Genomic DNA, 23,126 nt, shown 5'->3' with positions numbered 1-23,126 from the left:
TGTTTAATGAATAAATATGATTTTTAAAAGAAAGGGTATTTATTTATGTTTGTGTGTTTTTCCACAGTGTTATTGAGCATGGTAACAATTCATTTTACTTAAATCGGAAAACGTCTATGACTTTCTTTAGTTAGTTTACAGTTTACAACATTTTTTTCACCAAAGTGCAAGCAATCGTAAAGAGTTTTAGCATTTTTAATTCAACTTAAACCACAGTAATCGCAATACAGATACAGTATTTAAATAAAGACAAATGTAGGAAGTATATCCCTTTCAAGTAAGCCTAGCAGAGGGAAAGAGCTGAAATAGGATTTACATGTAAATTTGTCGATGCATATCCCTCTTATGGCTTCTTTTTGGTTTATTGACATTTTTGAAAATTAAGTTTTGTAAATGTTGTTCAATGAGCACAACAGCTCCTTTTGGTGATAAAATATTCAATGATTATGTATTTTTAAATTATTACTTACGTAAAATATGTTTTTCAAAAGTGTGACAGCTAGCGTATAATTTAAATTCACTGTCTGCCTGTATAGTGTTCGCGTCTTCGGCATTGCTACCTTACGTGCCTTCAACTATTTGTCTACAAAAATCTGTTGAAAAAATTTATCTGGCATGTGTTATTTTGGGTGATGGTATTGCCCTCTGGAAAATAAAGTCATCGGAACTGAACATTGTGTTTAAGGCTCTTTATGAACCTGATGCACCGAGAAAAAGCATGACTCCAGTGTCAGGCTACATGAAGTCAAACAGCGCCTTCTATTGGATACTGCTTCTGTATTCCAGACAAATCAAAGCATCATCCTTCACAGCAGTCTATGTTTACATTTATTTATTAAGCAGATGCTTTTATCCAAAATCACATGCAACTCAGCCATAACAAAAGCACATTTCACCAACAGATGGAGAAACATAAATGCTGACAGGCAATTCTCAAAGTACAGTTACTTTGTTTGATATCACCATTTACACTGTCATACATTAATGTGAATACTATAGAACTGGTAAGGTGTACAGATTTTTAATACAGGTAATATTAACAGTAACATCCCATGAGTGCCAACATAAAGAGATGATAGTATATACATAGATATTTGTGACCAATGACATAATGCAAATTTAGGGAGTAGATGGGAGGTTTGGAGTGAAGTGAGTCTGAAAAAGATGTGTTCTGAAATACTTCTAGACATTGCAAGAGATTCAGCAGTTCTGAGTGGGAGAGGGAGCTCATTCCATCACACTGGAGTTAGAACCAAGGACTTTCAGGCTTTTGATCTTGGACCTTTTGTGTGAGGGACCACTAAGCAGCCAGAGGTGTAGCAGTCTGGTTGGAGCATAGCGAGTAATAAGGCCTTCTAGGTATTGGGGAGCAGATGCCATGATCGTCTTGTGGGTCATAACCAGAGTCTTCATAGAGGGAGATACAGGAAACCAATGGAGAGAGATAAGGAGGGGCCAAACATGGGGACCCTTTTTTGAGCCCAAAGATAACTCATACAGCAGCATTCTTGATCAGCTGGGAGGTCTGATGGAGGAGGCCGGAAAGCCAGACAGAAGAGCATTGCAGTCATTAAGGGGGATATTACCATGGACTGGAGCAGAAGATACGTAGAGGCTGTTGTAAGATAAAGGCAGATACTATGCCCTACTACGTGCAGGACATATCTGCAGATGGCATCAATACGTAAAGAGAAGCAGGGATGTGAGTTGATCGTTATACCCAGATCGATGAAGCAGGTGAAATTAATTAGTTGTCCAATTTCACAGAGTCCTGGACAGATAGATGGATTCACAGGGAGCTGAAGGATATCTGTTTTGGAGAAGTTGAGCTCAATGAGGGTGATGATGATGGGTTGCCCAAACAGAGATGTGTGAGAACCAGAAGGATATATCCATAAAGAGAAAAACAGCTGGATATAGACAGGTATAGCAGGCATACAAGAATTTGTGAGACTCAATGACAGAACCGAGGGAGGTGGTGCAGATGGTGAAAAGTAGGGGACTCAGTACTGAGCCCTGTGGAACACCAGCGGGCGAGGAGAAGCTGAAGGAGAAGATGAGAAGACACAGTGCCACACCAGACCTTACTGATCTACCTGATAGATAGGCCTGAAACCATTTCAGTTCTTAATACCGTTACTCTTATCCAATGGAATAACCAAAATTAATTATTGACTTGAAAGTATTAAAACATAAAACCAGTAAATCAATTATTTTTAACAAAAAACTTATAGAAACCATAGGGACTGCATTTTATAAAAACTAAACCAATACAATCCCTTAGACAAATATAGTTTTACATGATTTTTTCATACTTTTGTTTTGAAAAATAAGGTTGTGCTGTACATCACAAAAACGCTCGTCTTATTCACGCCAGTACTAAATTTCTCAGTTCATTCATTCATGTTCCTTCACTTTAAAATCTTATAGCATTTTACTGTACTGAATGCCATTTTAGCTTCGTCCTTTTCGAAAATAAGAATGAGCTCCGAAACCCTGACCCAACCGCGCGCGCTCCTAAACATGTTCTTCGGTATAACAGCTGATGACCAAGGCAAGGAGACGGCAGAAAACGCGCATGCGCAATATTGAGCCCGCGTTTTAAATAAAGTTTCATTTTGAATGCGCTTCGTGTTTCTGGCATCATGGCGGCTGTTATATTGAAGAAGGTTGTCAGTGTGGGTTCAGGGATTCTGCAGTCTTCTTTTTACATATCAAATCAGGCAAGCTACATGCTACGTTTATTGCTACCTTTAAAATACGCCTAGTATAAGATTTGTCTTAGTAAGCGTAGTTTAGGATGATGATGATGAGCCTGAGGTCAGTCACAGAGTGAGTGGTAAGCTGATCAGTCTGATGTGTGACATGACCTCCTGCAGTTTTAATATCTATATATACTACAGTTGCAACGGAGTTAAATATTTTTGGTTATGTAATTGTGTTTAAATACATCATGGGTTGCTTTTTCTTCATCTGAATGAAATGTAGGTGTTCAGAAACCCCGGGGGTTTGGCAGAACAGGTCAGGGGGCGGTATGTGAACTGGAGGATGTTGCGAGATGTGAAGAGGAGAAAGATGGCCTATGAATATGCAGACGAGCGCCTGCGCATCAATGCAATTCGAAAGAACGTCATCCTGCCCAAAGAGCTACAGGTACAAAGTTTGTGGTTATTCTTCCGCAGATGTTAAAAAAATAATGTTTTGTATATAAAGCTTCTGCTTCCAAATTTATTCTGATGTAATGCACTCTTTATTGCTCTCTGAGATGTATGTCGCTTTGGAGAAAAGTGCCTGTTAAATGGAGGGGGGCGTGGCAGTGCAGTGGGTTTGGCCGGGTCCTGCTCTCTAGTGGGTCTGGGGTTCGAGTCCTGCTTGGGGTGCTTTGTGGCAGACTGGCGTCCCATCCTGGATGTGTCCCCTCCCCGTCCAACCTTGCGCCCTGCGTTGCCACCTTAGGCTCCGGCTCGCTGCGACTCCACTGGGGATAAGTGGTTTCGGACTGTGTGCGTGTGTTATAAAAATGTTAAAGATGAGTATCTACAGAAGGCTCAAGCTGGGGCAGCTGTAGTGGTTAGAGTTGTTGTCCTTGGACCCAAAAGTCGCAGGCTCAATTCCCACCTCTGGCTGTAGTACCCTTGAGCAAGGTACTTACTCTAAAATTGCTCCAGTGAAAAATTACCCAGCTGTATAAATGGATCGATAATTGTAAATAGCTTAATGCTAAGTACCTTTAGAGAAAAGTGTCAGTTAAATGAGTAATGTGCTAAGGAATGTGAATTTTGAGAGCTGTGCTTCTCTTAATTGAGACCATGTACTGCTTAGCTTTAAGGCATCACAACATGCTTTTGGGAACCTTTTGCAGACATTAGGGTGTCAAGCAAAACTGGATATTTCTGGCAAGAAAAAAGTCAAAGGAGGTCGGACAGTGTCCTTGTAGTTGTGCAATGCAACCATATGATGTGTGTTTGCAGGAGGTCGCAGACAAAGAGATTGCCTCCCTGCCACGAGACAGCTGTCCAGTGCGCATCCGGAACAGGTGTGTGCTGACATCACGGCCGCGGGGGGTGAAGAGGAGGTGGCGGCTCAGCCGCATCGTGTTCCGTGACCTAGCTGACCATAATCAGATGTCTGGGATCCAGCGTGCCATGTGGTGACACCTCATTTTGGGAAAAGCGAATCAGTGGACATTTCTGGTCTTTTTGGAGGCCTTGTGAAGATTTCCAGAAGTACTGGCCTTTGTTTGTGATAATAGTGACAATAAAGCATGTACATACACCAGTTCTGTGGTATTCCAGATTTTTTTTAATTAACTACCTGTTTCTTTTGATATTGTAATGTGATCTATTTCCATTTCAGGACTTTTGTGACTTGTGCTTTTTCTTTTTAATGAGAGCTGACATTTTGCAGTGAGGTTCGTTAATACTAATAAGGTTCATTAGTAATAAGACTCCGAGTATCTTTGAAAGCAAGTTCAAAAGTAGTCATTGGTTTTTATTTGTTGAAGGCATCTGGGTGTAAAATGAAGTTTAGTGTTTCAGCTAACAATTCAAACCATCAGGGCAACAATTTGACCACTGTTAAATATAAACACTGAAATAATTTTGAACATGGAAAAAAAAAAAGAGCATTTGAAATGACAGTGTAGAACTTATATTTTGCAATTTCATGTTTCTTTAAACATGGGTGCATGTACAGTACCGGTTAGAGACACTGCCTTGCGCTCCAAGAAATCAGGTTTGAATCCCATCTCCTGATGTCATACATGTCTTCAAAGTATATAACCTGAATTGCTCCAGTAAAAATCATACAGATGTATAAATGGGTGAATCATTGTAAGTAGTTTAATACTCTAAATTGCTTTGGAGAAGCATCACCTAAATGAATAAAAAAACACCCTAAATAATAGGTTGCTATTACTTGTATTTTAACTACATTCATTTACTTAGTCATAGTGTATAAGTGTACGTGAAAATGAAGGGAGTAATACTTCAAAAATATTCATTTTCGAAATTCACTAAAAGTCCTCAGCATCTTCACCAGGACAATTAATGTCACCTCTAGATTATGTTCACTACAGTAGTTATAACAGCAAATAACGTTCCGCTGTTTTATTTTTTAAAAAGTAATTATATACTATGGTTATATATGGCTGTGTTATTAAAGTATGATTCTACAGCGACGCTTCCCCCCACAAAATTGAAGTCAACGTAACGCTGAGATGGGACTTTTATTTTGAAATGAAAGTCTCTCGCCGGAAGTAGGAAGGAGAAATAAGATATTTCTAGAAAGTACTCGTGTCTCCCATTGGAGAAGGAATAGGTATAACTCTAACTGTAAGTCGTGTTCGCGCTTCCCTTCCAGAGATACGGATTCACTGCCAAAGTGTTTAAAAAAAAAAATAAAAACACAAACATATTTTGCGTTTGTGAGATACATACATCTGCATTCTTCCGACTTGTTCCGCTCAAAACAAGCACAAACTGCAGCAGTCCCACGTCGCAGCGATGGACATTACCGAGCAGGTAACAACATCCCCGCGTCTTTTCTTGCATACGTGGAGCACCAAACAGAAGTAAAATAAGTTAAACTCGTTCTCTAATTATAAAACAGAGACAGCTGCGCTAATATAGCAAATAATATACAGTTATATTATTATATACACAGAACAACTTGCCCAGTCAGACTCGTGGTGCGTGAGGAGTCTCTGCGCCGGTCGATTCACACTTCGCACTTGAACTTGTCATTTTTAAACTGCCATATCAAATTATGTAACTTAAAATGTGTCGTTTTTTACTAGACATTGACTTGCTGCTTCCGTATTTCGCGTCTAACTAAACTTGTAGTCGGAGATACTTGTGGCGCAGGCAGTGGGGGGGATTGTTGTGGGTTCGAATCCCGCTTTTCCTGCTGCAGTGTCACTGAACGTGGTCGTTAACTGATCCAGTCAAAATTGCCCTCGCTAGATGGGTCGAAGACTCTTACTTCACGTTATAGCCGTACACAGGGAAGGATTTGTAACCTGAAGGATGTGCGCTCGAGTCCCACTGTCGTGCAGTACAGCCCTTGATCGAGATACTTACCCTGAATTTTTTCAGTAGCATAGCTTACTGTGTTCAAAGGCAAGCAACACGTGCTGGTGCTTTGGTTCCAGAACATCATGTTGTGTTCTATTTTGTGTCTCTCGGGGGTTGGGGGGGTTTATGCAATCTTGGCATAATTTACCTTATTTTCTCCCTGTTCAGATCAGCCAGCTGGAGAGCGACCTTCAAGAGGTCAAGAGCTTGCTTGAGAAGAGTACGAGGAGGCGGCTTCGAGACGTTCTGAGCCAAGAGCAGAAGAAGATTGAGACGGAGATCGCGCTGAAATGGCAGCAGAAGGAGAAGCAGGATACCAACAAAAGAGCACAGCCCCCCACCACCAAAGGATACACAGTAAAGATAAACAACTACGGTACTGCTTCCATTTCTGTACACTCTTTAACATGTTTACGTTGATTTGTCGCACCATCGTCTGCATTTTATCGGCTCAGTGAGTCCGTTTAAAATGACTTCTTAAGGAGTTGCAGTTACTGCTTGTAAAGGTGACATGGTGGTGCAGCAGGTGGCACCGGTGCCTCATAACTCCCGGGCTCTGAGCTTGAATGTGGTTCGAGTCATGCGTTTCAGGTGGATTGGCGAATCTAAATTGCCCGTAGTGTGTGAATGTGTGAACGAGTGTGTTTGATCACCCTGTGATGAACTGGTGTCGCCTTCAGTGTGCATCCTGCCTCACACCTTTCGCTTTCTAGATAGGCTTTGTACCATCGCAGCCCTGCTTTATTAGCAAAAATGCAACTGGAAAGTTGTTTGTTGAAGTTGACTGTGATGTGAAACAATGATGAGGATGTTAATAATTTATTAATTTAGCTGATGCTTTTCTCCGAAGCATCTTACAATGTTAAGGTAGTTTTTTACGCATTTATACAGATGGGTAATTTTTGCTAGAGCTATTTAAGGTAAGTACCTTGCTCCAGAGTACTACAGCCTGAGAATAAAATGTACAATTGTTGAGTCCAAAGGCTGTAGCTCTAACATTACACTACCAGTTGCCCCCAATAGTAATAATAATGATGATTATGATAACAACAGCAAAAATGCTTATGGGTCTTGTATAAATCTGCTATAATTGGTCATGGTCACCCTGTTTATTTGCTGAAATATCAGCTCCCAGACAGCAGTAACCCTTTAGTCACTCTGTTTATATTCATGTTTTGTGTTTTTATGTCTATGCAGGGTGGGATCAGTCAGATAATTTTGTCAAAATCTACATAACGCTGAAAGGAGTGCACAAAATCCCTGCTGAAAATGTGGAGGCCAGTTTTGCTGAAAGGTAATGTCATCTAATAGACCAGAACAATTTTGTCTGTTTGTGTTCTAAGTGTTTGATGCAGAAATTCCTGGGAAACATTTTGTTTTAAAGTCTTGAGGATGAAAAGTTTTACACACAAAAACTTCCTCTACTTATCTTATGGCATTTACATGTAATGCTTTTCTCCAAACAGCATACAGTGTTAAGGTACTTATGGTTATTTGCCCATTTATACAGTTGGCTAATCTTACTGGAGCAATTTAAGGTAAGTATCTTGCTCAAGGGTACTACACCTGGAGGTGGGAATTGAACCTACAACCTTTGGGTCTAAAGGCAGCAGCAGCGCTAACAGCTATGCTACCAGCTGCCTCTGTCTCCCTATTATAATGTTAAGGATTATGCATCAGAAAGTTTATTAACTGAATGAAAGTTGAAGGGTTAAGGGTCCAGTATACAACCCTGAGGAAAAGAACTGTGATTTATTTAACACCAGAGAAAGTAATTCATATTAATAAAAAAGCAAAGTGCTGCCTGTCCAAGGGACTTTAAGGTTGTTTCATATCTGCATCTGAATTAATGCATATGCTGTTTTCAGAATGTGCTTCACAACCAAACTTAAAACTAAAGATTTAAACTTTTATTTATCAATGAATAGTAGCATTTGAAAAGTACGTGGTGGGTTGCTTTTTAGCTCGTAGATATATTTCACAATGGTGAATAATAAGTGAGATGCAGGTAACTATGGCAAATGAACAGATGACATTTTGCATCGCAGGTCGTTCGTGTTGCTTGTTAAGGATCTTGATGGGAAGAACCACCAGATGACTGTGAACAACCTCCTGTGGCCCATCAATGTACAGGAGAGCTGTCGAAAGGTGAGTTAAATCGCCGTACTTCCTTTCGTTCTACTGCATCCTGGTGTTCAAGTGGCGACATCGACCGGTTCTCTGGGTTTTTGTTCCACCTCTCTTCAATGAATTAATTGCAGTTAGTTTAGAAAATAATTGTTTGGTGAAAATTCTCTCAGTGCTTCTGATCCCAGGTGAAAGGCACAACATTAAGGTGTCTGTGTTCTTACTGCAGCTCTGGTTGCTGGTGCATGATTGGTGTTTATACAGTCACAGTCAAATGACTAAAGTATCTGATGGTGCTGAGATTGGAATAAAAGCATGGATACTGTATTGGTGGCTGCTGTGCCTCTAATCAGTGCTCATTCTACCAGCATGTTCTTGTGTTCCTGTCTTGCAGGTCAAAACAGACATGGTCTTAGTTATGTGCAAGAAGAAGAGCCAAAAGAAGTGGGAGTGTTTAACCCAGGTGGAGAAGCAGACAAAAGAAAAAGAGTGAGTAACACAGGGTTTGAGCTTCTGATTTTCAGCACTCCCTTTGCTCAGATAAGCAGGGTGCATACCATCATCTCATTTATATTGTTGGTCTGAAATTGAAAAGTATTTCAATCACTTATCGTTCTAGTTGTAAAAGAATACCAGAAAAACTAACAAAGTATGCCGAGCAAACGTATTACTAATGCGGTCTTCCTGTGTTTTTGATGCAGTCATCCATGTGAAGTCATTGCTCATTCTCATACCTCATGTAGGTTATGTTCTCTTGCACCTTTGTGATATATTGCAGAACAGGTCCTCATGTGAATAATCACTTTCTTTTTTCTTGCTTTGCTTTTTGTCGAAGAGTGAGTTTTTCTTCATTTAATAAGTTATTAATTTAGTAATATACATTCATTACTATATTAATCTAGTGGTCAGCATATTTACACTGGAAATTAATTATTTTACCTGTGCATGTCTGATTAGTGATAATTGCAGTTCAGTTAACAGAAATCCAGGGACTCAAGTCCCAGAAAGGGTACTGCTTTTGGGCCACTTAAGCATGGTACTGAGAGCCATTTCATTTTACTAAAGTTATAATATTTAGCTTCATATTTACATTTATTTATTTAGCAGATAGGGGGGCACGGTGGTGCAGTGGGTTGGACCAGGTCCTGCTCTCCGCTGGGTCTGGGGTTCGAGTCCCGCTTGGGATGCCTTGCGACAGACTGGCGTCCTGTCCTGGGTGTGTCCCCTCCCCCTCCAGCCTTATGCCCTGTGTTGCCAGGTTAGGCTCTGGCTCCCCGCGACCCCGAATGGGACAAGCGGTTTGGAAAATGTGTGTATTTAGCAGATGCTTTTTTTTCCAGAGCGACTTCCATTGAGCCCTATGTAGTGTTATAAGCCCACACACCTTATTTATCAAGGTGACTTACACTGCTAGATACACTACTTACAGTGGGTCACTCATCCATACATCATGTTTGAAATAATATTGTGAAAATGTTTAAGTATGGAAAAGGTATAGATAGGTAATAATGCAGAGGTGTGATTTTGGCTGGGAATCCTCGTCACAGCTTGAAGTGATGGATAAAGAACTGAGCGCCAAGTGCTGCAGAGAGGGGTTGCTGGGACAGTGTGTCAACGTTGCCAACACTACACATCACAGGAGTTCACAGCAGGTTCTAAAACCACTGATGAGCAGTGATGAGGGCCAGGCCTGTAGGAATGGGGACAGAATCCTGCAGAACAGAATCCGCAACCTTGGGCAAAGAGTTTATTGTGTAAAATGTTCTGTTTGTCTTGTATTCAATGGCTCCAAGGTTTGTGCTCTTTATTCCAGTCTTGTAATGTGCACATTGAGCTGTGTTTCGGTAGTGTCACATACTGGTGTTTTGTTTTGTTCTTCCTGTTTCTCTTCAATGTACTGCGTCACTCATTCGATGTCTGAAGAGTACAGCAGCAGTCAGGTTAAACTGACATAAGTTGTAGGAAAATGTGGTTTCACCAAATAGCAGTTGTTAAAGCGGGAAAGTCTCTCCAGTACTCAAATGGAAATTCCATTGGCTTACTGTAAATATCTCAGTAACTTTTTTTAATTAGTTTTGTTTTTCAAACCTTGTGTCTGGTCAGCAGGTCACTTATTAATTGCATATTCTTAGCTTTAGTACACAAGGCGAAAGCTGTTAAAATTGTTGACTTTAACTGAATTGGTCTCAAACTTTATTTGTACATAATGCACAGATTCCTTTTTTTGACTGTTTATACATAGTGGAAGCCTTAAGTCCATGAGTGTAGTAAAATAATCTGTAGTAAATGAATGTGCATTAACATGAGGAAATGTAAAAAAATTTGAGGCAACACTTTTCATAGTATCTCTGTAGTCCTAATTTATTTGTAGGGGTTTGATTTACACATTGGGGTTTACAGTTTATTTTCAAGCTGCATTACCATAGGTAATGTAGTAATAGTCGTAGTCGTAACTCCCTTTTACACCTTTACAAAAAAAAGACACTGAAGCAAATCTTGTCTCCCTGCAGGAAGCCCAACTTTGATGAGAATGCAGACCCCAGCGAGGGTCTGATGAGCATGCTGAAGAAGATCTACACAGAGGGGGATGATGAAATGAAGCGCACCATCAACAAGGCCTGGACAGAATCCCAAGAGAAGAAGGCCCGGGGGGAGGACATGGACTTCTGAGCCAGAACAACCTTGCTCTTATTCTGCCTCGTTCTTTGTGTTGTGTCTTTTTGTTGACAGCATGGTTTCTGTTGTATCCATGTACATTGGAAATAAATATTGAGTAACAGCGCATAAGAATGTTATTTTATTTATGTGGTAGTGAAATGTTTGGACCTGTAGCAGATCTGCACCTTTGCAGTGTTGTGGGGCTGAAACAGCAATTGCTTCTAGTGCTCATACAAGGTTTTGGTGGTATTGTGAAGAGGGGACTTAAACACAAGTAGCTGGAGTGTGGCTGTATGGGGAAACAGAACCGAGCTCTGAACCTCCTTTCATTGTTTGTTTCATCCTTCATTGCATATTTATCTTAAAGTCCGTAATTATTTTAGCTATACATTAATAATAATGATAATAATGACTAACAAATTCTCATCCTGCATACTGCCCTGGGCTGGGGGTTGACTGTGACATATGATAGAAGCAGTTAAACCTGTTTATTAATATTTGGACTGCTTACTTTAGGCCACGAGGTGGCGATATTTGCTTTCTGTTGTAACTGAAAAATCTGAACGAGTCAGACAGCGATAAATGTCATATGTGGCCATAGCTCTGAATCAGAATCCGATTTATTTGCCCAAGTGTGCACACACATAAAAGGAATTTTGCTTCGGTTGCCAGTGGCTCAAATTGTAAAATAGACAAAAAAAAAAACATACATACACGCAAACATACATACAGCGATTCATTTTTTTTAGGGGGAGGAGGGGATGAATAAGGGGAGATGGGATGAATTATAATGAGGGAAAAAGTATTGCACAGAAAATTTAAACACTAACAATAGTCAGCTGTTCATGGACATGAGAGCGTGGGGAAAAAGCACATTCTCTCATTTATTCGCCAGTGAACACTGGAGTTTATGGAAGGAACAGTGTTTTGAATATTATACGCAGAATGCGTCCAAATCTCTACAACAGCGACCACTAATAGTATTGAAGCAAATCTACCTTTTATATTCACTACATTTGCATGCGATTCTGTGTAATGTTAATAGGTAAGCTGTGTACTTGTCAGTGTATTTTTTTCTGATGGCACCCCTGGAAAAGTGGTTCACGTTGACAAAAAGTAATTTTACTACGCTTTATTCCGTTTATTCAGCTTCAATGAGGTTCTGTTTACGGAGTTGTAAACATCGGTAACAGTAGGGGGCGCTATGTGACTTTGCCATTTCATTGATTGCGGTAAATTTTAATATCTTCATATGCAGTGCATTTACTGTATTTTTAAAGTAAAGAAATAGCTGTTAGGCGCTCTGGTTCTTTAATCCAGCAGTTTACATCTGTAACAATAAGATTAGATAAAAATATCTACGATTTCCTGTATAAAACGTAAACTATAAGGGTAAAAACTACGAGTCAAGTGTTACATTAGTCATGAAGCAACGTTTAGGATATATTTAATTTCAATAATGTGTGTGTGTGTGTTCATTCAACGTTACACGGACTAGAGGCGTCTCCCTACATTATAACATTACTTCATTCAGGAGGTGCGTCGCTAGAATTGATTAGTTGCTTCTCACTTGTCCCCGCCCATTTCCACGCCCATAGCGGTGACGTAGGGAAATGTAAGTTTATAGTATTGGCTACTTTTCTATAATCCCGCCTCTATATCCGCCCATGGTAATGACGTAATAAAAATCTTTGCGCAAGTTACTGGTTGAGTCTCCGCCCACGTATCCGCCTACAACGGTGACGTAAGAAAGCCTCGGACTATATGGTGTAGGAATTCCCTGCCTGGCTACCTTTGTTGGATGTACTGCTGAGTGGCTGTGGACGCGAGGTTTGAAGGGCGGGAATAAGACACTACGGACGGGCTTTCAATTATTTATTTATTTTCTTTTTTCCCGTGAATGAACGGATGAATGGATTCGGCGTGTTTCTCCAACGCCCAACGTTTGTCCTGCCACATCATGAACCCGGATTTACTGAAAGCCAGCCACCACCAGCGGCTACAAAGCGCCCCGGCGGCCAAGGCGAACCGGGGGGGCAAGTCGGAGCAGAACCGATCCGAGTCGGCGCATGTCAAACCCGAACTGGCCCACATCGTGAAGGACGCCAAAAGCGGACGCTCGTACTGCAAAGGGAAGCTGCTGGGAAAGGTATCCTGGCTGATTAATTTCCCGCGAGTGTGTTCGGAACCTCCGCTGAACAGCCTCACACACACGTGTAGGAAATGAATGATCACTTAATGTCACACATGATCGTCACGCAGTGCGAGATAAGCCGCTTGATTCATTGGTCTCTGAATGGTCGCACACCGGGCGGCAGTCAGTGCTGGGCCGTTTATTTTATATTCATTATTGGGTGACATTTCTGAGAAATTTTCTCATGGAGTTGTGTGTGTGTGTGTGTGTGTGTGTGTGTGTGTGTGTGCGCGCGCGTGTGCGCGTGTGCGTGCTCCCTTTCGGAAACCATGCCTACATATTGAACTATATTGTTCTTGGACAATGCAGTCCCCTCTGAATAAATAATGTTTAAATATGGTGGTGATTTATTAAAATAACTATTTTGATTATTATTAGTGGTGGTGTTAATTTATTGGTGTTCTCGTTTAATTCATGTGACAATGCTGTAAAAAGACATCATCCTGCTAATATCATGTCTGTTACTGCAGAATAGTTTCCAGATTTGTTCATTCTTAGGATTTCTTGTAGAGGTTTTGCTTTTTTTTAATTATTTTAAGTACAAGCCAAGGAGGTTGTATTTTATGTAGGACTGGTGAGATGAGCTTCATATAAAGTGCCTTATTCTGATTTAAATGTCTCTTCACAGCAGGGTAAAGCAGTTCATGTATTGGCACTGAAAAAGATTCAGCAGGATGGTGTTATAAGTGGTTTTTCTAGCATTTGCTGGATTGTGAGGTGCTTGGCGGTGGTGCTGATGACCTTCTGGTGAACAATGCGGCTCTTTGCAGAGACAAACAACCATGGAGAAAGTGTCATTCGACATGCGGTGTTTTACCGGGCATCGCACACTTTATATCCGTTTTACCACCTGGATACGCATATTTAAATGTAAAAATGGAATATGCTTTATATACATGTTGGGTGCAACCTTCCTCAAACCACACCATTCAATGTCACGGCATGCGATGGTTAGTACTGTCCATAGCGCACAGGTTTGTGCTTTGGATTTTGTGTATATTCTCTTGTTTGTGTGGGAGAAACATGCATTTGTATTCTGAAATGGTTTGCTGCAGGAACGTGTTATACTATGCTTCGGCACACTGAATGTACCTGCATGTGTACAGGTGGGTGGAGTTTATTGTTCAGCATTTCTTGATGGATTTTTTTTAATTTTCATTTTTTGAAGGGTGGTTTTGCGAGATGCTATGAAATGACGGACCTTACCAGCAACAAGTCGTATGCTGTGAAGGTTATACCGCAAAGCAGAGTGTCGAAACCTCACCAAAGGGAAAAGGTATGTTTAGTTTTTGTTTAAAGTCGTGATGCGGGGTGGGGTGGGCTACTCATTTTGCATGACAAAGCATCATGTTTTAGTGTATATTTCATACAATTTTTTTTCCCCCTCTCAGATTACAAATGAAATTGAGCTCCACAAGACCCTGCATCACAAGCATGTGGTGAAGTTCTCGCATCATTTTGAAGACAATGACAATATTTACATCTTCCTGGAGCTGTGCAGTAGGAAGGTGAGCACCGCAGCGTCTCTTTCCTGCAGAGCAGGCACACGCCGAGCTTGGGCTTGGCACTGATACACACTGCTGCTTTCCCCCCCATCCCCAGTCCTTGGCACATATCTGGAAAGCTCGACACACGCTGACGGACCCTGAAGTGCGCTATTACCTCCGGCAGATCATATCGGGGTTGAAGTACCTCCACAACAAAGGCATCCTCCACAGAGACCTCAAATTAGGTGTGTTCTCCTTGTTTGATCCTCCATTTTCTCCACGCCTTTGGAATTTGGGGGATTTTTCATTAGATCTGTTACACAGTATTGCATTGTTGCATTATGTGGTCATAAATGAAGTAATCCTGGAACAAAGCAGGGTTTTTTTTTTTTTTTTTTTTTTTTTCCCCCCCCTCTTTTTGTCCTGATGCTCTGTGGCTTATGGTTTGCTGCCTGCATGATGTAAGGGTCGCATTCACCAACGTGTTGAAATGCTGTTGCTCTTTTAGGCAATTTCTTTGTGAATGAGAATATGGAGTTGAGGCTGGGGGATTTTGGGCTGGCGGCCAAGCTGGAGCCTGTGGAGCAGAGGAAGAAGTAGGTGTCCATAAACTGCCTTTTACGCATTTCGCATTCCATGTGGAGCAAGCTAAAGCAGAATCGCTTGTTTCCCCTCTCCCCTCCCCCAGGACAATCTGTGGCACTCCGAACTATCTTGCACCTGAAGTGTTGAACAGACAAGGACACGGACCGGAGGCTGACGTGTGGTCACTCGGCTGTGTGATGTACGTGAGCCTTGAGGATTTCAAGCTTCTTTCTTTTTTTAACTATCGGCACCTTCTCACCAGAGGGCAGAACTTTGACAGAGAAAATGTTTGTGGCCTAATTGCTTGGCTGACTTGTGAAGCTGGTACAGAAAAATGAGGGGAGGACTCCTGCTGAAAGGGACTTGACGTGAAAGAACAAGCATGATAATTTGACTTCCTTTGTCTTTCAATGAGCTAATGTATGTTGACTGCCTGAGGCAAGAATGTTAAATGCCAATCGCAGCCAGTTTTGGTTTTCCTTGTCACATTAGTCATATGTGGCGATTCATGCTTGAATTATGGAACAAGAAGCACCTTAGGTGTGATGAATTATAGAAACTCATAGACTCGTTCTGATGCAGGTACACGCTACTGTGTGGCAATCCACCCTTCGAGACCCTGGATCTGAAGGAGACCTACAGGTGTATCAAAGAGGTCCGGTACACCTTGCCCACGTCTCTCACTCCAGCTGCCCAGAAGCTAATTTCTGGAATACTGCAGAGGAACCCTTCTGACCGCCTCACTTTGGACCAGATCCTCAACCATGAGTTCTTCACCAAGGTGAGTACACTTTGTGGTTTTTCATTAAGGAGTGGCTGGTTTGCTGAGCATGCCAAGGCTTGCCAGGTTCTCACCCTATTACATGCTGTTTGCCCAACTCCTAACAGAAATTATTCACTGGGACAACTTGAAAGTCCTGAATCTGTATGCACTTTCTTAAACCCCACTGATCTCTTCTCTAGGGCTTCACCCCAGAGAAACTGCCTCCAAGTAGTTGTGTGATGGTGCCAGAGCTCAACCCACCAAGTCCAGCCAAGAAGTTCTTCACTAAGATGGCCAAAAGTCTGTTTGGAAAGAAGAAATCTAAAGGTGAGTCCTCGCACCTTGATTTTGTACTGTCTCCCGTGTCTATATCGGTGTAGACCCATTGACTGAAATCTCACCAAGCATCTCTGTCTTGCCTTGCAGTGGAGAAGGTCCCTTGCGAAGAGCGAGATGACATTTCCAAGCTGGTGACAGGTCTTGTTAAGAGCTCAATTGGCCGTCAGATGAGCTACAAAACTGTGGAGGGCAACGAGGTGTGTACACTTAGTCATGTTAAAGTCATCAAAAGTGTTTGGTGTGTGTGTGTGGTCCATGGTAATGCTAATATGTCATCTCCTGCTTTCCCAGGCTACCTCACCCAGTGGTCCACATCCCACCAACAGCCCAGTGAACACTCAGGCAGAGGAAGAGTCAAGGAAATCCACCTCGCGCTCTTTCAAAGGCACCGTGGCCAGCTGTACTGAAGGTGAGCCTTCTTGTTTGAGGTTTCTGGTCAAGTATTTCAGATTTTATTTAGTGTTACTCATGTGTCGGTGCCTTCTGTTCCTACAGCTTGTGAAGATGCCCTCACCCCTGCCATGGTGGCTGAGTCAGCCATTAAAGTTCTCAACAGCTGTTTGTCCTCGATGCCTGCAGGTAAGGTTCAGTAATGTACATGTTATATCTGCATGCCGATTTTTTTTTTTTTGAAAAAGCGTTTTAACACCTTCAACCTTCCAAATCAAAGTCAAATTGTATTTTTATTCTATTTTTAATTCTGAGCTTAGTTGCTTGGAGTGCTTTTGTGTTTTTTTACATGGCCAGGGCAGTACAACTTTCATGTTCACAACTTGCTTTTTTATTTAGCTTCTACAAATCCACCCTGCCTCACCAGGCCCAAACCCTTTGTCTGGGTCACGAAATGGGTCGACTACTCAAACAAGTATGGCTTTGGCTACCAGCTGTCCAACCAGGACATCGGTGTGTTATTCAACGAGGGCACCCACCTGAGTTTGTGTGACCAACGCAAGTAAGACACTAAGTTATACAGCTGTGGCTTTTTATGACTTTCCTGTAACTTGCTGAGTACAGTGCACTTACTGTCTGGTCTTTTTCAGGACTGTCCGTTACTTCCTGAGGAGCAACAAGGAGTACACTTTCCAGGTATCAGCTGTACCAGAGCAGCTGCGAGCCCAGATGCAGATTGTGGAGTACATGGCCACTTACATGGAGCAGAATCTAATGGAGGCAAGTAACTTACTACTGTAAAACCATAGTACATGGAAAAACAGTTAGTTATTAGGTCATGTGTTAAAAGCTGTGAATGTTATAGGTCTGGCTTTGTATGTGTACATGTATGTTTTTGCTTTTGACAGTCCTAACCTTGGATGTATTCAATGTTTATGGGTTGTAGGGTGGAGATCTTCAGTGTGTGGACCATACTGCTCCCTCACCTTTGCTGTTGCAGTGGGTCAAGACTGACCATGCCCTAGTCATGCTCTTCAGCAATGGCACCCTACAGGTGAGCATAGTTTCAAGGTCTCTCAAAGATTAAAGATGTTTGACGGTATTTTACATCTATTTGGTTCACAGCGATCTTGAGCAATTGACTCGAGTTTGGCGCCGACTAATTTTTTTCCTTTTCCCCCAGGTGAATTTCTACACAGACCACACCAAAATCATCTTGTGTAAGAGTGGTGACTCCTACCTCTTGACCTACATCAGTCAGGAACGCGTCTCCTCGTCATATGATCTGAGTACGCTGGCTGAGCAGGGCTGCTCCACCGAGCTGTGCTACCGCCTGCGCTATGTCCTCCAGCTGCTGCAGCACCACGCTCGCTCCTAAGCAGCACCTCACCAAAACTTAGACTCGGCCAATGAGTAAAGATGAGCTGCTTCCTGCTTCCATTGTGGAGCGAATTTGACTCCACCACTTTGGAGTCTCTTTGGCTAGTGTCTGGCCTCTTTGGACTATGGTGCACAGTTTTGTTTTTTTTCTTTTTTTAATGAACCTAAAGCTAACTGCAATATCACACTACTGGCTTCACTCATCCGCACATAACTTGACCCTGATCCTTCAGCGCAGGCCTGCTGTACTGACTGTTGGGCGTCATGGTGAGAAATGACTGTGACCCCACACCCCCCCCCCCCCCCAAAAAAAAAAAATGTGCAGAGGGATTTTTGTTGTGCTTTAAAAATCACTCGAGTTTAAAGCACTGTTTTTAGTGAGAATTAAATTTCACTCAACGGCATACACCAGGAAAGAAGGGGCTAGGTAAGAGGCTCGATGTAACACAATTTGCACTATGAATTGGTTATTCGTGAGGCAGACTTCCTTTTATCACACAATGCAGCGTTTTATTTTTTTAGCTATAGATACCAAAAGGTCATTCTTTTTTTAAACCTCAAGGAGACGCATGTGCGTGTGAGATCAACCGCTTAATGTGGTTCCAAAATTCATACAGTGAGAAGTTTGGAGGTGCAAAGTGCCTTTTGGAGGGAAGTCTGGACTGTGCAATAATTGCCTTGTCTGAATCGCAAAAGCTGCAAACAAAGGAAGTGGGAGGAGCCTGGTTTTTTTTCTTTTTTTGGGTACTTCCCGTTTTTTGTTTTCGTTGACCTGAAAAACCAACAAAGCAGCATCACACTGCCTTGTGAAGTGCTCCTGGCTCTTAAGAGCAGACATCTGTGTCATTTGGAAAGTTTGGTAAAATGTTTTTGCTCTTACAGTTGAAAACAACACATTTTTTGCTTCCTCTGCCCTGAAATCATGTCTTTGTATACTACGACCTTGAATAAGTCAAGTGTTAAGTGTTAAATTATCAAGTGTTGTCAGTCAAGAAGTTCAGAGCCCTTTCACAATTTATTTATTTTTGGTGGCACATCGTCTTTAAATATTTATTTTTTAATTTATACTTTGTATGTTGCTTGTGTGTGTTTGTGTCGTTGAAACCAGGGGAGATGTTCAATATGGTCACATGTGTTGCAGATAAAAAAAAAAAAATAAAATTTATTGAGAATTTCTTTGACATTTTTATTGCAAATTGTTGCAATGCTCTGAGCACTTCAAATGAGTTAACGACTTACAATTTTAGTTTTGTCCCACTGGGTTCAAACATCCAATACTTTAAACATAAGGCAGTTCATTTAGGCCTGGATAAACTAGTTCAATCCCATGCGTTTGTCTTTCCTATTAGAGCCCAAAGATTTTTATTTCAGGTGAACTGGCGATGCTAAGTTGCCAAAAGCATGTGAATGTGTCTGTGTGATTGCTCTGTAACATAGTGGAGACCTGTCCATGTTTACCCTGCTCCATGCCCTATGCTTGCAGGATAGACTCTGAACTATAGCAACTCTACATTAGGCAAGTTATTGATATGGATGGTCTAGATGTGAACTACCAATTCACCTCCCTGGCTGCCTGTTTCACTCAAAATACACACCATAAATGATAGCCACAGCAAAAAGGGAAGAGTTTTGGAAAACCGCAACAGCAGAGCTGTCTGTCTGGGTGTCCCACAGACAGCGGCTGGCCACCTGGAGGTCATGGTTACTGCATTGGCCCACTACCACGAAGGAGATGAGCTTGTAGCGTGGCAGACTGATGTCTCGGATTTGGCTCCGCAGGCGTTCTGATAGGGTCCGGCTCAGTTGGCCCCCAGCAGCTGCAGAGTATAAGGCATCACCCAAGAAGCCATCCAATGCTGACTGTAGGATCCGCTGAATGTGGTTGGCGTCAAATCGACAGCTGTCATCTGGCCCGGTCTTGTAAGTGTTCTCTAGGCGGATCTCACGTGGAGGCTGATGTATGGGCAAGCCAGAGAAACTGAGCCGGCTTGAGTGTACCCATGCTCCGGGAGATGGGTGCTTGGTTATGGTCAGTGACTCCCGGCGCAGGAATGGGGAGCTGAGGTTGACACTGAGCATGGAGTTGCGACGTGACAATTCTGCACCCTTCACTACAAGTGGTGGTGGTCTGGGCTTCCGCAGGTCCTTTGCCCCTCGGCTCTTCAGCTGAACCCCTTGTTCTGACCTCAGAGTTTCCCCAAACTGGTCTACAGGGTCATGAGAGAGAGATGCATGATGGGTTGTCATCTTAAGCTGCAGCCCTGGGGGAAACACATTATCCTGTCATCACATGGGTTACATCATATCTATCCTCAAGAATCTTAATCTGTCATTTAGACAACCAAGTTATATGATTAAGACAGGTTACATTTATGTCTTAACAGCCAAGTGCTATGTCACCAGTAAGCTACTGTTCAGGATTTGATCAATGAGTCTTATCTAAATGAATAGTTTGTACGTCATTGTATGGCTTATGCTTCCTTTGGATTTAAAACTGCTACTGCAACTTATTTTTCAAAATTCTTTTTTGAAAATGTAACATTACGTGTGGTTTTTAATGATCGGTAGCAGTGGAATGGTGAGACTCAGTAAAGCTAACAGAAAGGAAACAAGTGCTAAAATACCAGCTTGGTACAACAGAAGGCCATCTCTGAAAGCACAACTCATCAAACTTTTCAGTGAATGGGCTACAGCAGCAGAAGACCCCATTGGGCTTATCTTGTAAAAAAGAAGCTGTAGTGCCAGCGAATACAGAGTCACTAAAACTTGAAAACTGAAGAGGGGAAAAAAGGTCCTGCTTGGTCAAATCACAGTTTCTGTCGTAACAAAATGATGGCAACATCAGAAATTGGAATTAAAAGAATGAATACATGAACCTATCCTGACTATCCTGACTATTCAGCCAGATGGTATTAAGAACTGCTTGTCCAATGTAAGATCGCTTTGGATTAAAGCCTACCAAAAACATGGGGTATGAGGCAAGGTATACCCTAGAAAAGACACAAGTCCATTGCAGGGCAATTTTACATGCTCAATCACTCACACATGCACATATTAAGAGTCATTTAGAATCACAAATATACCTGACACAAATCTGTGCATTACAGGATGAAACTGGAGCACCTGGAGGAAACCCACGCAAACATGGGGAGAACATGCAAATTTCGCAGAGACTGAGTCCGAACCCAAGGCAAAGGAGGTGTGAAACACCAGTTCTAATGTGTTGTCGTATTATTATTATGTACACCTATGAGCAGATGGTCAGACCCAATACAGATCTCTCTTCTCTGTGACAGTGAAGGTGGCTTGTGAAAGATCACCTCTGACAGCAAGATTACAGCATTCACAGATGAGTATGAAAGTGAGCTCGGAAACTGACCATTTTCATTTACCACTAGTACTGTTCAGGGTGGGGAGAGGGGGTCCAGAGCCTGGCCTGGGATCACTGGGCGTAAGGCAGAGGAGGGTACACCCTGGACAGGATGCCAATCCATAGCAGCATAGCCACAAGCACACATCCATTCATACACTAAGGGCAATTTAGCATCACCAATCCACCTGAACTGCATGTCTTTGGAGTGTGAGAGGAAACTGGAGCACCCAGAGGAAATCCACACACAAAACATGTCATACTAAGCAATTGTCAGTGTGAGTGTTTCAGTCTTTAGCTAGTCCCTTCTTAAAGTCAAGAGTTTGCCTAAGCAGTTTCTTGTGAAATTTTTCTTTGTACAGAGAATCAATACACAAAAGTGGTCCTCAGCACCACAATCCATCTATATTACATTTGTCCATAAAGTGGATGCTTTTCTCCAAAGTGATATACAAAGTTAAGCTATTTATAAATTTTAATCCATTTCTACTTTTTGCTGGACCAATTCAGAATGAGTACCTCACTCAAGTTAACTACCGCAGAGGGATCTGAAGCTGCGTCAAAGACAGTAGTACTAAATATTACACTACCTGCTGCTAAAGCAGACATAAAGTCCATATCTTGGATAAATCATTCCGATCATCACTTCCTCCAAATACATGCAATACTTGATACACATAATGCAAATCTTTACATTGCCGTATGACAAAATTGTATTAATTCATGACTTAGCTGACATCTTACACTTTCTGATCCATTTAAACAAGTTTGATATTTTGTTAGAACAAATCATACTAAATACTTCACATATTACATTGAGCGGTAAAATGTAAACCAGCAAGTTTCATGTTACAAGTGTATAGCATTAGCCACTCCACTGTAGGTTGTTCTACGCCATAATAATACTATGACAAGCACATTTGCAATAATAATCTCACCTTTGAATGATTGACGAATGAGTCTTTTCCAAAAATTTGAATATGAAACGCTAGGACTCTAATGCTGTGGTTCCAGTTTGACTTGAGCGATCTGTGGAGGTAAGTAACCTGCACTCTAGTTTGGGATAAGTTTTAATATACCCAGTCTCTGAGAGTAAATGATTAGTTACAGAGCAGGATCAGTGGGCAAACACAGCACCGGACTGAAATAAGCACTGTGCTACAGTAGTACGGATGAAGGAGCTTAATGTCTGGGCTCTCTGCCACCTCGGTCACTGTTGCCATGGCAAGGCTTTATGTTAGGCTACAGAACTGCATATTGATCAAACAGTGAGTTGCTGCTATTAAATATCATTATATATATACATATATATCACTATAGCGATTAATATTTACTAGTAGCAGCAGTTCTATAGCCTATTCATATGTATATAATATATATACATATATAGATATATGTAGTTTTTAAAAGATATTTAAACATCTAAATATGTTTAATAATAAATGATACGTGCAGTAATCTATGCAGTATCACCTTTACACGAGGCATACCTTGTACTTAGTAACTGTCACTGCTTTCATTAAAGCTACTGAAACTGAACATGAGAGCTGATTAATGCATGTCAATTTTAAAAAGCTTTCTATTCTAAATATGGTAGGACAAAATCAAATCTTTCAAATTCCAGACTTCACCATTCTTTGCAGCAGTTTCAGTAACATAATTATGGATTTGCACTTATAATAGCTGAGTCATTTCAATATTACATTTTTAATCGGAACCTAGCAAAAGGGAAATTTTAGAATGCTAAGATGCATTGTTG

At 41.5% G+C, this 23,126-nt stretch overlaps 4 protein-coding genes across 4 annotated transcripts; 3 read left to right on the top strand and 1 right to left on the bottom strand.

Annotated features, from left to right (window-relative positions):
* Window positions 1–2,601: 2,601 nt before the first annotated feature.
* mrps14 (mitochondrial ribosomal protein S14) lies at window positions 2,602–4,278 on the top strand. Its single transcript, XM_018753392.1, has 3 exons — window positions 2,602–2,723; window positions 2,989–3,153; window positions 3,972–4,278. Exons 1-3 carry the CDS (start codon window positions 2,646–2,648, stop codon window positions 4,152–4,154), a joined length of 426 nt encoding a protein of 141 aa, XP_018608908.1. The 5' UTR covers window positions 2,602–2,645; the 3' UTR covers window positions 4,155–4,278.
* A 1,006-nt stretch (window positions 4,279–5,284) lies between these two features.
* On the top strand, window positions 5,285–10,985 carry cacybp (calcyclin binding protein). Its single transcript, XM_018753289.2, has 6 exons — window positions 5,285–5,522; window positions 6,243–6,450; window positions 7,272–7,368; window positions 8,123–8,222; window positions 8,596–8,690; window positions 10,712–10,985. The coding sequence occupies exons 1-6, from the start codon at window positions 5,505–5,507 to the stop codon at window positions 10,869–10,871; spliced, it is 678 nt and encodes a 225-aa protein (XP_018608805.1). The 5' UTR covers window positions 5,285–5,504; the 3' UTR covers window positions 10,872–10,985.
* A 1,650-nt stretch (window positions 10,986–12,635) lies between these two features.
* Window positions 12,636–19,171, top strand: plk3 (polo-like kinase 3 (Drosophila)). The gene is made up of 15 exons (XM_018753797.2): window positions 12,636–13,008; window positions 14,222–14,329; window positions 14,445–14,561; window positions 14,656–14,785; window positions 15,049–15,136; window positions 15,229–15,324; window positions 15,708–15,906; window positions 16,089–16,215; window positions 16,315–16,424; window positions 16,519–16,636; window positions 16,723–16,806; window positions 17,017–17,179; window positions 17,268–17,397; window positions 17,564–17,671; window positions 17,801–19,171. The coding sequence occupies exons 1-15, from the start codon at window positions 12,772–12,774 to the stop codon at window positions 17,993–17,995; spliced, it is 2,010 nt and encodes a 669-aa protein (XP_018609313.2). The 5' UTR covers window positions 12,636–12,771; the 3' UTR covers window positions 17,996–19,171.
* Window positions 19,172–19,306: 135 nt separating this feature from the next.
* dynlt4 (dynein light chain Tctex-type 4) lies at window positions 19,307–22,509 on the bottom strand. The gene is made up of 2 exons (XM_018753400.1): window positions 22,306–22,509; window positions 19,307–20,258 (listed from the first exon to the last, which is right to left on the bottom strand). Exon 2 carries the CDS (start codon window positions 20,242–20,244, stop codon window positions 19,576–19,578), a length of 669 nt encoding a protein of 222 aa, XP_018608916.1. The 5' UTR covers window positions 20,245–20,258; window positions 22,306–22,509; the 3' UTR covers window positions 19,307–19,575.
* Window positions 22,510–23,126: the final 617 nt, after the last annotated feature.

Source organism: Scleropages formosus, chromosome 3 (genome assembly GCF_900964775.1).
Source record: "Scleropages formosus chromosome 3, fSclFor1.1, whole genome shotgun sequence".
NCBI classification, from domain to species: Eukaryota; Metazoa; Chordata; class Actinopteri; order Osteoglossiformes; family Osteoglossidae; genus Scleropages; species Scleropages formosus.
Note: the sequence above shows the minus strand (reverse complement) of the source record. Positions and strands in the feature narration are given on the sequence as shown.

Coding starts and splice junctions, on each gene's coding strand:
- cacybp (XM_018753289.2), top strand. Junction 7,369..8,122: donor GAGGCCAGTTTTGCTGAAAG/GTAATGTCATCT, acceptor TTTGCATCGCAG/GTCGTTCGTGTTGCTTGTTA. Junction 8,691..10,711: donor AAGCAGACAAAAGAAAAAGA/GTGAGTAACACA, acceptor GTCTCCCTGCAG/GAAGCCCAACTTTGATGAGA.
- dynlt4 (XM_018753400.1), bottom strand. CDS start 20,244: ATGACAACCCATCATGCATCTCTCTCTCATGACCCTGTAGACCAGTTT.
- mrps14 (XM_018753392.1), top strand. CDS start 2,646: ATGGCGGCTGTTATATTGAAGAAGGTTGTCAGTGTGGGTTCAGGGATT. Junction 2,724..2,988: donor CTTTTTACATATCAAATCAG/GCAAGCTACATG, acceptor AATGAAATGTAG/GTGTTCAGAAACCCCGGGGG. Junction 3,154..3,971: donor TCCTGCCCAAAGAGCTACAG/GTACAAAGTTTG, acceptor GTGTGTTTGCAG/GAGGTCGCAGACAAAGAGAT.
- plk3 (XM_018753797.2), top strand. CDS start 12,772: ATGGATTCGGCGTGTTTCTCCAACGCCCAACGTTTGTCCTGCCACATC. Junction 14,562..14,655: donor TGGAGCTGTGCAGTAGGAAG/GTGAGCACCGCA, acceptor CCCCATCCCCAG/TCCTTGGCACATATCTGGAA. Junction 14,786..15,048: donor CCACAGAGACCTCAAATTAG/GTGTGTTCTCCT, acceptor TTGCTCTTTTAG/GCAATTTCTTTGTGAATGAG.